This window comes from Pseudophryne corroboree, chromosome 2 (assembly GCF_028390025.1).
Source record: "Pseudophryne corroboree isolate aPseCor3 chromosome 2, aPseCor3.hap2, whole genome shotgun sequence".
NCBI lineage: Eukaryota > Metazoa > Chordata > Amphibia > Anura > Myobatrachidae > Pseudophryne > Pseudophryne corroboree.
The window spans coordinates 868481877-868496654 of record NC_086445.1 but is presented as its reverse complement, the minus strand read 5'-3'; the positions used below and the strand labels follow the sequence as shown (position 1 = coordinate 868496654).

Genomic DNA, 14778 nt, shown 5'->3' with positions numbered 1-14778 from the left:
CCCCGTTAACTCTCCTACATGGTCACTTCCTGTCAGTCACTATGCTATGAGATCCTCACTGCAAGTAGACTCGCAAAAATGATAAACGCTCAATTGCGAAAACATCGGCATCACGTACAACTCCCATATTTGTTATGATTTGACTAGAAAGCTTATTTCAGTTGGTTAAAGAAAAATGTAGGTGCATAAGCCATAAGCTATGGAATAGAGAAAGTTGTGTCACACAGTACTGTAGCCCTGATTCATGTGGACGACAATCGCGTCACTGCTGCATGTTCGTATGCAGTGGATCTGAGAAGATATGCAAATGGCCCAGCCACTGTCTTTTGAACAGAGCCATCTTCTCAGGTCCACCACTTGTGCACCACGATTGCAGCATCGGACAAACATCCGTCGGACCTCCGACCAATCCTGTTATTGCTCAGAATGTCTGTCACAAGTAAGACTCTGAGCCAGAACCACTGCATAAGAAGACTCAGTCTGCGGCTGTGACACGTCCCTGGAACAGTGATGACACACCTGCGTTTGAGCTGCCACAAACGGTCACTATCAATCACTCTGAGTCTTAATCCACATCACGAGCACCATCGCACCGTAGGACCTCCAACCAATCCTGTTATTGCTCAGAATGTCTGTCACAAGTAAGACTCTGAGCCAGAACCACTGCATAAGAAGACTCAGTCTGCGGCTGTGACACGTCCCTGGAACAGTGATGACACACCTGCGTTTGAGCTGCCACAAATGGTCACTATCAATCACTCTGAGTCTTAATCCACATCACGAGCACCATCGCACCGTAGGACCTCCAACCAATCCTATTGTTGCTCAGAATGTCTGTCACAAGTACGACTCTGGGCCAGAACCACTGCATAAGAAGACTGAGTCTGTGGCTGTGACACGTCCCTGGGACGGTCATGACATACCTGCGTTTGAGTTGCCACAAACGGTCACTATCAATCACTCCGCGTCTTAATCCACACTGCGAGCACCATCGCAATTTCTGTTCTGCATGGTGTAGAGAGGTAGAATCTGCTAAAAAGAAAAATTCTTAAATTGATGTTTTCTTACTGCGCATACGTCTGATCCACAGTGCGCATGTGCAGTGAGTATATTGTGATGGCAGTCACACCAAGGAATTAGGGGTCTATGGCCCTCATTCAGAGTTGTTCGCTCGCTAGCTGCTTTTAGCAGCAATGCACAGGCTAGGCCGCCGCCCTCTGGGAGTGTATCTTAGCTTAGCAGAATTGCTAACGAAAGGTTAGCAGTTCCGCTATTAAATATTTCCCTGCAGTTTCTGAGTAGCTCCAGACCTACTCCTAGATTGCGATCACTGCAGACTGTTTGGATCCTGGTTTGACGTCACAAACACGCCCTGCGTTCGGCCAGCCACTCCCCCTTTTCCCCAGCCACTCCTGCGTTTTTGGCTGGCACGCCTGCGTTTTTTAGCACACTCAGAAAACGCTCAGTTTCTGCCCAGAAACACCCACTTCCTGTCAATCACTCACCAATCAGCAGCGCGACTGAAAAGCGTAGCTCGGCCCTGTGTAAAATTGCATAGTTTTGTGTGAAATGACTTAGCGCGTGCGCCCTGCGGCCCATACGCATGCGCAGAACTGCCGGTTTTTAGCCTGATCGCAATTCTGCTAAAAACGGCAGCAAGCGAACAACTCGGAATGACCCCCTATTTACTAAGCCTTGGATGGAGATAATTTATCTCCGTCCCCTTTACCAGCCAACCATCTCCTGTCATTTTTCAAGCCCAGCCTGTGACACGGCAGTTAGGAGCTGGTTGGCTGGTACTTTGGCCTAGAATTATCAAGCCTTGGAGAGTGATAAATTGCACGGTGATAAAGTACCAACCAATCAGCTCCTAACTGTCATGTTACAGGCTGCATTTGAGAAATGACAGTAGCTGATTGGTTGGTTTATTACCGTGCAATTTATCACTATTCAAGGCTTGATAAATCTTGGCCTTTATCTCCAGCCATTCAAGGCTTAGTAAATAGACCTCTTAGTCGCAAAGTGAGGTAAACAGCATATGGGGTTGGGAACGGGGTGGTCGGCCGCACACAGGCGTGTCATGGCTGTTCAAACGGAATTTTCTGGGCATGTATAAATTAGCAGTTACAATCTTACAGAGCTGCTTGTGTCATTGGAGAGCAGCTCAGCCTGCACATCTACAGAGGCACTCAGACTCTGCAACATGGTACCGATTAGGGAGGCCAATCGCATATAATCGCAATTTTTGAACAGCAAATGATAGCAAGAACAACTACATCTGAATTAGTGCCCTCATTCCGAGTTGATCGCTCGCTGCCATTTTTTTGCAGCGCAGTGATCAAGTGAAAAAGCGGCAATTCTGCACATGCGCATGGTACGCAGCGCGCATGCGCTAAGTACTTTCACACAAAACTTTGTAGTTTTACCCAAGCTCGAGCGACGTTATTCAGTCGCTCGAGTGATCGTAGTATGATTGACAGGAAGTGAGTGTTTCTGGGCGGCAACTCAGCGTTTTCAGGGAGTGTGCTAAAAAACGCAGGCGTGCCAGGCAAAAACGCAGGAGTGGCTGGAGAAACGGGGGAGTGGCTGGCCGAACGCAGGGCGTGTTTGTGACGTCAAACCAGGAACTAACCAGACTGCATTCATCGCAAGATAGGAGTAGGTCTGGAAAAATTTTCACGCGCAGTTCTGCTAATCTTTCGTTCGCACTTCTGCTAAACTAAGATATACTCCCAGAGGGCGGCGGCCTAGCGTTTGCACTGCTGCTAAAAGCAGCTAGCGAGCGAACAACTCGGAATGAGGGCCTAGGCCCCATACGCAGTGTAAAGTAGGCTACGCAAGGTACGCTCTGCAAAAGAGCACACATTCAGCTCTGCCAAAGGCTGTATATCTGATTGACATTATCTATATTATACTCTCTTGTAAAGTCATTTTTGTTTCTTGGTGCTGCATATTATATTTTTGCATCATGATCACCTCAATGTAAAGCTCTGTGTAATATGTTTCTGAATACTTCATCTTTCTTTGCCTCATTCTCCCTAGACTGCACCTCAGCCACAGTGACGTTCTCACATTTTATGATGGTGATGATTTGACGGCCCGGGTCCTGGGTCGGTACATAGGGACACACAGTCACTTCAAAATCTACACATCAATGGCAGATGTCATCATCCAGTTCCAGACTGACCCTGGCAGCAATGTGTTTGGCTACCAGCAGGGTTTCATTATTAACTTTTTCGGTGAGTCAATGATGACAGTTGTAAAACAGACCTGATCGTTACAACCAAAAAAGGATTAGGAACCTCACAAAGACCCCAATGTGCTTCAGAGTTAACATTGCAGTTTTTTAATAACAATCAGGGCAACGCTATGTATCTGGTTCTATCCATGACCACCAGCTGGGAAATATTGTGCTTTTGTCACACTACCTAGATCACAGGGTCCTCCTTCTACACAGGTAGTAACATCCTTCTGCACTTTGCCAGTCACAGGGGGTAACCCTAGTGACCAGGGCCATCTTAATGTAAAGGAACATTGGGGGTATTTCCAAGTTGATCACAGCAAGAATTTTGTTAGCAGTTGGGCAAAACCATGGGGGTCATTCCGAGTTGTTCGCTCGTTATTTTTTTCTCGCAACGGAGCGATTAGTCGCTAATGCGCATGCGCAATGTCCGCAGTGCGACTGCGCCAAGTAAATTTGCTATGCAGTTAGGTATTTTACTCACGGCATTACAAGGTTTTTTCTTCGTTCTGGTGATCGTAGTGTGATTGACAGGAAGTGGGTGTTTCTGGGCGGAAACTGGCCGTTTTATGGGTGTGTGTGAAAAAACGCTACCGTTTCTGGGAAAAACGCGGGAGTGACTGGAGAAACGGAGGAGTGTCTGGGCGAACGCTGGTTGTGTTTGTGACGTCAAACCAGGAACGACACTGACTGAACTGATCGCAGATGCCGAGTAAGTCTGGAGCTACTCAGAAACTGCTAAGAAGTGTCTATTCGCAATTCTGCTAATCTTTCGTTCGCAATTTTAATAAGCTAAGATTCACTCCCAGTAGGCGGCGGCTTAGCGTGTGCAAAGCTGCTAAAAGCAGCTTGCGAGCGAACAACTCGGAATGACCCCCCATGTGCACTGCAGGGGAGGCAGATTTAACATGTGCAGAGAGAGTTAGATTTGGGTGTGGTGTGTTCAATCTGCAATCTACTTTGCAGTGTAAAAATAAAGCAGCCAGTATTTACCCTGCACAGAAAAAAAATAACCCACTTAAATCTTACTCTTTCTGCACATGTTATATCTGCCTCCCCTGCAGTGCACATGGTTTTGCCCAACTGCTAACAAAATTCCTGCTGCGATCAACTTGGAATTACCCCCACTGTGCGGCTGCCCGGGGCCCCACAATTCTAGGGGCCTTTGTGCATGGCCGGGTGGTGGTCACCCAGTTATAGGGGTCAGGCAGCAATCTCTACAAGCCTCTCAGCCTGCAGCCAGGCAGGGAATACCTGTCAGCATGCTGATTGGTAGATGGCTGGAGCTATTCACCAATCAGAGTACTGACAGCCATTCACTGTATGAAAGTATGTAGTGGTATGGCGTAAGTTATGTTTTTTATTAAATTGGTTCCCATGCATGGGTGTGTACAGTAGGGGCCCAGTGCAGTGCATTGCTTTACCCAGGCTCTATTATGCTATTAAGACGGCCTTGCTGGTAACAATTTACTGCTGAATTGATCTCACTGCAATATATATTGTGATGACTTCTTGGTAAGTGTGCTGCACTAGCATGATTGGCAATTCTTCTTTCACTTTAACTCATGAGACAACCACACCAACAACTAGCTGTGGCATAGAGTAATGCTGGCCATACATATCACACATCAGAATGGATCTCTGGAATCCAATGAGATCTGTGAGCAGTATGGGCACACACTTATGCACACATTCGCAATATTATCACATATGTGAACCAAAATGGTCACAATGCCCACAATGATCATTTCAAATAGTAATCCCATAGAAATTAATAGCACAATTGTCGGCATATCAGTAGATGCAACCTTATATGCCATCATCTCCCGTCTGCACTCCAGTGATGGTTAAAAAGATCCAGCCACTTTGGCCTGTGCGCCAAACATAGGATCGCTGCGTCTCTGTCCATTTTTAGAGTGTCATTTTGCTATGACCCATCCAAATTGCAGCAACCCATTGAACTTACAACAATGCAATACGTTTAGAAATTGTGTGCAATACATGTCCTAGTCTTTAAGAATTGATCAATAAAAACAGGGTCATCAGTCAACCTGCTAAAATCTAAATCAATTTCCATTTTTTTTCCAGCAATTTACATAAAAATATATTTTATTGTGAAATAAAAGTATGTTTAAAAAAACCCAACATGCATTACCACTTAATAGCAGAAATCTGTGATTTTGTTGCCTTCTCAGAGGTACCAAGAAACGATACATGTCCAGAGTTACCAGAAATTCCTAATGGATGGAAAACCACCTCTCAGTCTGAGCTTGTCCACGGCACAGTTGTGACCTACCAATGTTATCCAGGATATGAGATTGTAGGAGTGGAGCTTCTCATGTGTCAGTGGGACCTCACCTGGAGTGGAGACCTGCCATCATGTGATAGAGGTAACACTGATGTACTACTATGAGTAGTGGAAGGACCCTCATCAAAATCTAAGTATTATCTAGACTCAGGGGTCTATTCATGAAGCAGTGAAAAGTGTGGAGAAGTGAGCCAGTTGAGAAGTTGCCCATGGCAACCAATCAGCTGCTACGTAAAATTTTATACAGTGCACTTTATGAATGTTACCTCAACACTGATTGGTTGCCATGGGCAACTTCTCCATACTTTTCACTACTTCATGAATAGACCCCTCAGAGTCTCCATTTTCTCATTAATGATATTGCTTATCTCTTATTTTTTATTCACAGTTATTTATATAGCACACACATATTATGTAGTGGTTGACAGAGACTAGTCACTCATTCACACCAGTCCCCAAGGGTCAGAGATGTTACCATTTATATTCCTTGTCACATGGACACATGTACACACTAGGGTTAGTGCCAGTTATCCTACCCGGGTAGGGGGGGGGGGGTTGCGTTAGAGTGTGGGAGGAAACCAAAGCTGCTGGAGAATACCCATGCAAACACGGGGAGGACATAGAAGCTCTACCTCAGGCATGTCAAATTTGTGTCCCGAGGACCACATGTGGCCCACAACACATACTTTTGCAGCCCAACTTTGCTTTTACACAAACAATGGAAAGTGGCCCGCCACCACCGGATGAGTTACTGTTGGCCAGCCTGCAGTGATCGAAGCCTAACTCCGATCAGGACGAATTCACTGTTCTGCGCATGCGCGAGAAGATCATGATGGAGATGGAGAAATGTCCACGAGGGGAGCTGCTACACATGCCTGGCTGCCTTTGCAAAGCTCTGCCCCCCACTGCATCCTGCCTGTTCAGCGCCATTAGCACTGATGCCATCACGCCTTGTATGTGTGTGTGCCCAACTGCTCTGTGTACCCAGCTGCCCTAATTGCAGGAGGATTCTTATGGAATCTAGATAGAAAAAACATCTTTCCATGAAGGAGGTAAATTGGAGGGAGCTGGCACAGGAGACACAGGGGGCTTGTGGCTGGAGGGGACACAAGGAGCAAGAGGGGATACCAGGGGGCATGTAGCTGGACTGGAGGGACAGAGGAGGGCTGGAAGTAACACATTTTACTAGCTCACACTGATATGTATTATACTGGAGAGGGGACCACACAGGGATATATGAGGGGGGAATAACACAGCTCCCAATATTAAAGTTGTTTTCTTTCCGATATTTGACATTTCTTGCATATAAAACTTTTACTTTTTCTTGCGCCCCAAACAAGACTTAGACATTGATTATATGGCCCAGTTGGGATTTTGAGTTTGACATACCTTCTCTACATGGATAGGTTCTTGGTTAGGATTTGAACTCATGGCCTCAGGGATTATGCTAACTACTACACCAACTGTGCTGTCCACAAGGAAAACAAACATAAAGGTCTAGCTGAAACATATTATTCAAATTGCTAAATAGGTAAATGTCCAAATTGCCCATTATTTCATACCAAGGTTCATTAAAAAAAAATAGTTATATACTATGTCTAGTAACCCCAAACAACTAGATATTTGGGGTTTTTTTTTGTTGGCCTACATTATTTGATGAATGTGAATTGATGACTGGTTGCTTGGGATTACAGCATTAATGTAAATTGCATAACATCATTCTGTGCTTTGTCAGAAAACCTGCCACATGCATTTGTGCCTATGCAGGTCTGCGTGATTCTGGCACCTATACTCATTTGTGCTTAGAGAAGCTGGATGGGGTATGGGCATCTAACATTGGCCAAGATAGAACAGTAAGACAAATATGAACCTAGGCAGACCCACACAACGACACATAGATGTCTGTGAAAGTCATATATTTCCAGGTGGTCAAGAACTCAATAACTATATTGACAGTCACCAGCACTAACACTACATGGGGCTGATTCAGAATTGGGAGAAAGGTAAAAAGAGCAAGTAGCTTTGCACCTTGGGAAAACCATGCTGCACTGCAGGTGGGGCAGATGTAACATGTGCAGAGAGATGTAGATGTGAGAGGGGAGTGTTCTAAATTGCAGTGTAAAAATAAAGCTGTCCAGTGTTTGTGGGCTACATGCACCAGCAGCCAGTATTTAACCTGAGTGGTCTATATAGGGTGTGTGGCCTGTGTTGTGGTTTATCCATATTTCTATTAGTGTTCATCCCGCATACCTAGCCACTGTAATGCAGAGATCATTACAGTGATCGCCATATAATACAAAGAGCATTGCGGTAACAGCCATATAATACAGAGAGCATTGAAGTGAATACTATATAATACAGAGCGCATTACAGTGACTGCTAGATAATACTGAGAGCAGAGCATCAGTGGCCGCTGATAAAGCAGAGAGCACCGTAGTGCCTGTCATGTTATACACCAAGCATCCAAGTGACCTTCATACAATACAAAAAACATTGTAATAAGTCCCATATAAAATAGAGAACTCCAACTACCACCACAAAATACAGAAGACGTCACAGCCACACACCACGGTCCTGATTATCATTATCTCACCAATGAGTGAGCTGATTCAGTACACACATACTTTACACTTGAAAATACATACAGTATCTCTTAATGCTGCTATATTAGAGCACAGGTAATTTCATGTCTGTGTGGGGAAATAGGAGAGACTACTGCTAAGAAATAGCTTTGCTTAAATACATAGCAGTTAACATAATCCACATCACTATGTAGAGTACTTATATTAAATATAATCCACTACTGCTTTGCCTTAATAGAAATAGAAATAGAAATCATAGATAAAGAATTAATCATATTAACACCCATATTGACAAATGGGTATATTAAAATAATCCGACCAAGACCAGCAATTTCTTTAGGGCACACTTATGTGTATTTTAGACAGGCGTACAGGCAATTCCAGACTAAATAAACAAAAGCTGGAATAAAGAGCAGAGTTAATTGACAATTCTGTGGTCATAATTGTGAGATTTTAAATAACTTTAATTTGTTCTCCAGTTTTCCTTTACTCCATTTCATAAATTTCCCCATCTGTGTTCTGGTTTAGATCAGACTCTTAACAGCTCTGTTTACGCATGCAGTGAAAGTGTGAGAGAGACTGATGGATTGATGTCTCAACCAGTATGATTCATTTCCTCCTGTCACAACGCCTGACTGAGGCAATTATACCACCATGAATTGATACTGATTGAAAACATATTTTGATTTAAATCCAGTTTAACATGATTACTAAGAATAAACCGCCCACAAAAGTAGAGCCGCATCCCGCATCAGGCTGTACACAGTCTAATAAGCCACAGCAGTATCCAACACTATAGCATTTATACTTGGTCAAAAGAAGTACTGGCTCTTCTTTGCAAGTCTTTATTCCGCAATGAAAAAGGAACAAGAGGAGTTAAAATCATCTTTAATGAACACATCTGTAGATAAAAAAAGACCTGAATGGAGTTAGGATGAAAGAGAAATTTACCAGCTAATTAGGCTGCCTGAGCGCTTTAATTGGTCTCATCTAACTGAAAATATGCTTTCCACCCACCTAACCCTCTGCTACACACTCCTACTTACTCCTCCCCACTCAAACATCTCTGCTTTTATAATCCATTCCTGTAGCAGAAAATTACATCAATGCAGAACTGGACTCTGGTCCAGTGGACCTAAAATTACAGCAATTTATTTTTATTACAAAGGCACCTCAGGAGGTTTGATTAAGATCAGTAACACAACTTTACCATATCATATTGCACAAATAATGTTAATTATATAATGAATCGTGAGTAATGTTAAAACTGTGTTAACTGAACTGAAGTAGCTTATGTAGTCATGAGAAATGTAAAAGTAATAGTAGAGATTATAATAGAGAAGCATGACAGCATATTTCAGTGATTCATATTAGGAGCACTGTTGCAGAACATATATTATGTGGGGTGTCCAGTCTCTAGGTCGGCCACAATTGGCCGACGGGGTTTTTAGGTCGACAGGGTCTCTAGGTCGACAGGTCAAAAGGTCAACATGAGTTTTTCACAATTTTTTTTTTTTTTACTTTTTCATACTTAACGATCCACGTGGACTACGATTGGGAATAGTAACCTGTGCCGAGCGCAGCGGCAGCAGATTGAGGCACCTTGCCCGAAGCATGGCAAGTGAAGCGAGCCATGCGAGGGGACGCGGTGCACTAATTGGGGTTCCCAGTCACTGTACGGAAAAAACAACACCAAAAAAAAAACTCATATCGACCTTTTGACCTGTCGACCTAGAAACCCTGTCAACCTAGAATCCCCGTCGACCTAGTTACTGTCGACCAATAGTGGTCGACCTAGACACTGTCGACCTAAGTGTGGTTGACTCTCCATACCACACCCATTATGTGGATATTCGAAGTAGCCGCAGAGAGCCTGATGCATGTTTGTAAGTAAAGCAAAAAAGCAAGCACCTGGGCAAAACTATGTTCCACTGCAAGTGGGGCTAGTGTAAAATGTGCAGAGAGATTTTGATTTGAGGGGGAGGGGGGAAGGGTTCAAACTGAAATCTAAATTGCAGTGTAAAAATAATGCTGTCTAACATGTGTGGGCTACATTTATGTATTTATTTATTTATTTATTAACAGTTTCTTATATAGCGTAGAAAATTCAGTTGCGCTTTACAAATGGAAATAACAATGATATAACAAAAGTGGGTAATAACAATCAGTCATAGAGGTAGGAAGGCCCTGCTCACAAGCTTACAATCTATAGGACATGCAAAAGTATTTATCCTGCAGAGAAAATATGTAAATGTATTTGCTCCCCTTGCATTGCAACATGGTTTGTTCCAGATATAAAGGTTTTTTTTTTTTTTGCTTTACTTACAAACATGAATCAGACCCAGAGTTTCATGATCATTGATTACTATAGAACACAGGTTCTCAAACTCTGTCCTCAGGACCCCACACAGTGCATATTTTGCAGGTCTCCTCACAGAATCACAAGTGAAATAATTAGCTCCACCTGTGGACCTTTTAAAATGTGTCAGTGAGTTAATTAATACACCTGTGCACTTGCTGGGTTTCCTGCAAAACATGCACTGTGTGGGGTCCTGAGGACCGAGTTTGAGAACCACTGCTATAGAGGAAAAAGATGCAATACTGAAATGATAACTCAACCCAATGTTTGACCATAACATCCACACACACACACTGACCAAGAATGGGGGACAGAAACAATGTGGGCATTTACACAGGGGGTGGTGGGGAGGGGGTTAAAATCAATGTTGTACTCAACAATGTGTGTGTAGGGCAGTGTTTCCCAACCGCGGTCCTCAAGGCACACTAACAGTCCTGGTTTTAGTGATATCCAGGCTTGAACACAGGTGACTTAATTAGTAGCTCAGTTATTTTGATTTAACCATCTGTGCTGAAGCCTGGATATCACTAAAACCTGCACTGTTGGTGTGCCTTGAGGACCGCGGTTGGGAATGCCTGGTGTAGGGAAAGACTAATAGCATAAAAAGGTGGCTCATATTTTTAGGGTACAGTAATACAAAACCAGTCTTGAGATGGCACAAATGGACTTTGCTCTTTGGCCAGCTGGGATGCTCAGATCATTGAGCTTATGCCATTATTATAGCCTTGTGTAGCAGAAAAAAAATGAGCTCTTTAAGTTTTTTTGTGAAAATCCAGTGTTTTGTAGCATTCTTTACTTCCCTACCAGGTCTTGCAATTATTTAGATAAAGAGGGCTGGTTGAAAGGAGGGGATTCCTTTACTCCCCAGAGAAAAACTGCAAGCCTAGGGCAACTGCAGAAGTCTATTAAGAAATAGTTGTAAGTTGTTTGTTCATGTTTTGTTCTGATTTGTGTTGCTGATGATAGTGCTTTATTTCTGCTTAACCTTCAACTGCTGAAGAGAAGTTGCATTTAAGTTAGAACTGGGTGGTTACATACACTCAAACTGTACCTTTTTGGCCGGTACAATACCGTTTTTTTTTTTATGGTCTGTACCGGCCAAAAGGTGCTATGTATCGGTTTTTAGCATCTCCCATTCCTATTTAAGCCTATGGGAGCGTTGCTTGGCCATGCCCCCTTTACCTCTGACCACGCCCCCCCCCCCCCTTTAAAATTTCAACCAATTTTCACCTAGGCAGTGTTGGAGGGTATGTGGTTATTTTACCCAACGGGAGCCCCAGTTCACGTTTAAATACAGTGGTAGTCACATTTCTCAATGGGAACTCAAGGATCAAAATTATTTTCCCACTTATATAGCCTTCCTACATTGCTAATAAAAGATTTGCCAGCTTTGTGAGTGGAACATTGTATTTGAAATTTTGTTAAATTATATTTCATTAACAAAAGGGATCTATTCATTAGGGCAGGCATTCCCAACCACGGTCCTCAAGGCACACCAACAGTGCATGTTTTAGTGATATCCAGGCTGCAGCACAGGTGACTTAATTAGTAGCTCAGTTATTTTGATTTAACCATCTGTGCTGCAGCCTGGATATCACTAAAACCTGCACTGTTGGTGTGCCTTGAGGACCGTGGTTGGGAATGCCTGCATTAGGGGTATCTGAGCAAGTGCACCACTGTATAGGAGGAGCTTTGATTTTTAAACTTTGGTGACATTGCTATACAGAGGATTGAGTGCATTGCAAAGTAATTATGAATAATCTTATTTATTGATCAGCATGCCTGTCATCATAGCAATAGAGGTTTAGCCAGGGCCGGATTAAGCCTTGGGGGTGCCCGGGACACTTAAGACAAGGGGGCCTCCGGTGGAAGGCGGGGGAGTGTATTTTAGATACATACCTCCCAACATGACCCATTCCAGGAGGGACAAAATGGTCTCTACCTGGACTTCCCTCTTAATATATGATTGGTGTCACCTGTGTGGAACTATTTAATAGATAAGAAAGGTGTTTCAACGCAGGTGATTGCAATCATAACTTAAGATAGTATGTTATCCCTCCAGGACTGGGTCATGTTAGGCTGTATGGATTGTGTATATTAAATTTAATCCAACGGGGTATATTAGATTTAAACTAATAGTTGAAAAATGCCTGGGTACTGTTTATAGCTCCACCTAATTGAGAGACAACTATTTTATAAAGTTTTCTTGTAGTGGAACAAAGACAACTTAAACAACCTTAGAATACACATAGGAAAAGAATCTTCAAGTTAGATTGTCACATGCAAGAATAGCAGCTGCCTCTTGTAGTGGAACAAAGACAACTTAAACAACCTTAGAATACACATAGGAAAATAATCTTTAAGTTATCTTGTCACATGCAAGAATAGCAGCTGCCTCTGTACTACTTGCACATGTAGAGTCCTCCTGAGTCCTGTCCCAGTGTGTGTGTCTCTCTCTCTAGACCCTCATTAGAGAACAGGTTACATAGGACCCAGACACCCTGGCAGGGAAGAGGAGATGATGGGATCCCTGTGTCACTTACAGCTCTCTCCACCCTCCTATCTCTCCTCTGGTGGGAATGCTCAATTGGTAGCTCATAATACCTGATACTCTGCCTGCAATGCATACTGCCCTGCTCGCATTCTATACTGCCCTGCTCTCATTCTGGCTGTCTGGTTCTGCTACTGCGTGAGAGGGAAAACTAGCGATGTCAGTGTGCTCTGGCTGGGGGGCCCCCTCCGGGGTACTGTATGCCCTGCGACACCCCCTTAATCTGGCTATGGGTTGAGCACAAGGCTGATGAGTGCTGTTCAAGCTTCCTTGGTCCTTTTCTGGCAATGCACATTACCTAGTGTAAGCTAAGATCCGTCTGATCTTTGGTTTGCCATAGTTAACCATTCCTATTATATATTATACATAAGCTTGTCAGCATAACAACAACAAGCAAAACATTGTTCCATTTTGGCATGTTTATCTTATTTAGTGAAAATAAAACACAGCAAAATGTTAAGGGGCAGATTTAATAATGATTGATATTCTTGTTATCACTCGTTACGAATTATAAATGGTGCTCCCGCCAATCAACTCCTAACTGTCATGTGTTTGAAAAATGACAGAAGGTGATTGGCTGGGGCACCATTTATCATACGTAATGCGTGATAACAAGAATATCACTTGTTGTTAAATCTGCCCCTTAACTGCTTAAAAAAAAACACATACTTTTGATGGAGACAAGGTGGTCTGATTTTGAACTCAAATTTTAACTATGAAAAAATTACTACTGTATTAGAAATGTTGAATTAAGAAAAACGGCGTATTTCTGTAAACATTATCTGTATAGAACGCACAGAGAAAACCTCTTTAGAAATGCCTACATAATGCAATTATCGTCTTTAGAATCTACAGTCATTGTGGAAACTACTGCATCTGCCTTGGGGGAGGGGGGAGAATAAATAAATAAACTGTTTTTGTCACTTTTTTCTTTCTGAAATTCATTATCTTATTAGATAATTGTCACTTTCAAGTCTTGGGATAATGACAATATCATAATTAGTTTGTAAAAACTACAAAGGAGAGAAGATAGGGAGAAAGATTGATAATTTGTGGCTTCACAGAAATTAAATCACTGCAAATCTTTCGTAGTGTTGGGTAACTGTGGTAATGAGGTGCAGCCGTCCTTAGTGATATTTCTGCTGTATGTCAGTTATATCAGTACCCTTCTCTTTTAAGTCAGTCTTTCTTTGTTGTAACACATTGCTGCGGTACCTCCCTGTAGTACAAATGTATTCACTGTTATATCTACTTACCATTTGATTTTTGTATTTTATAAGATGTATTTTATGCAGATTGAGCAAACCAGTTAATAACAAATCCTATTTAGTGCGTGAGCTGAACGGTAGGACTAGCTTAAGTATAAGGTTACTACATTATTAAAAAAAGTGGTTGTATAAATAAAGTTTTTCATTGAAATATAAAAATTACTTGTTTTGTGGACTTCCCCTGGCCGACACACAGGGGGCAAAGCCCAGGCACCACAAGTGCTGGAGGAGGCTCGATCCAGCACGGCTGACTGTAGGGATATCTAGGGACAGGTAGGCTCCTGTCCTCAGGCCTTCATGCTGGACTGGAGTCGGTCACTAGCCCGTGACGTCAGACCCAGCAACAGCAGTTTCAGAGAGGAAGACAGTAAGAGGAGGGGAGGAGACAAGAGGAGAGGGAAGGAGAGCGGTTCCCTTCCTGTTCTCTGGCCGAACTATCTTCTCTGGCTTTGCTATGATGCCTGCTTTG

The 14778-nt window shown here is 43.0% G+C and overlaps 1 protein-coding gene across 1 annotated transcript in view; it reads left to right on the top strand.

Moving 5' to 3' along the window:
* Nucleotides 1–14778, top strand: part of SEZ6 (seizure related 6 homolog) — an 874081-nt gene that overhangs the window by 812401 nt on the left and 46902 nt on the right. Inside the window, exons 10-11 of the mRNA XM_063955907.1 lie at nucleotides 3043–3239; nucleotides 5437–5631. Coding sequence (XP_063811977.1) covers nucleotides 3043–3239; nucleotides 5437–5631 — 392 coding nt within the window. The remainder of the gene's footprint in view (nucleotides 1–3042; nucleotides 3240–5436; nucleotides 5632–14778) is intronic.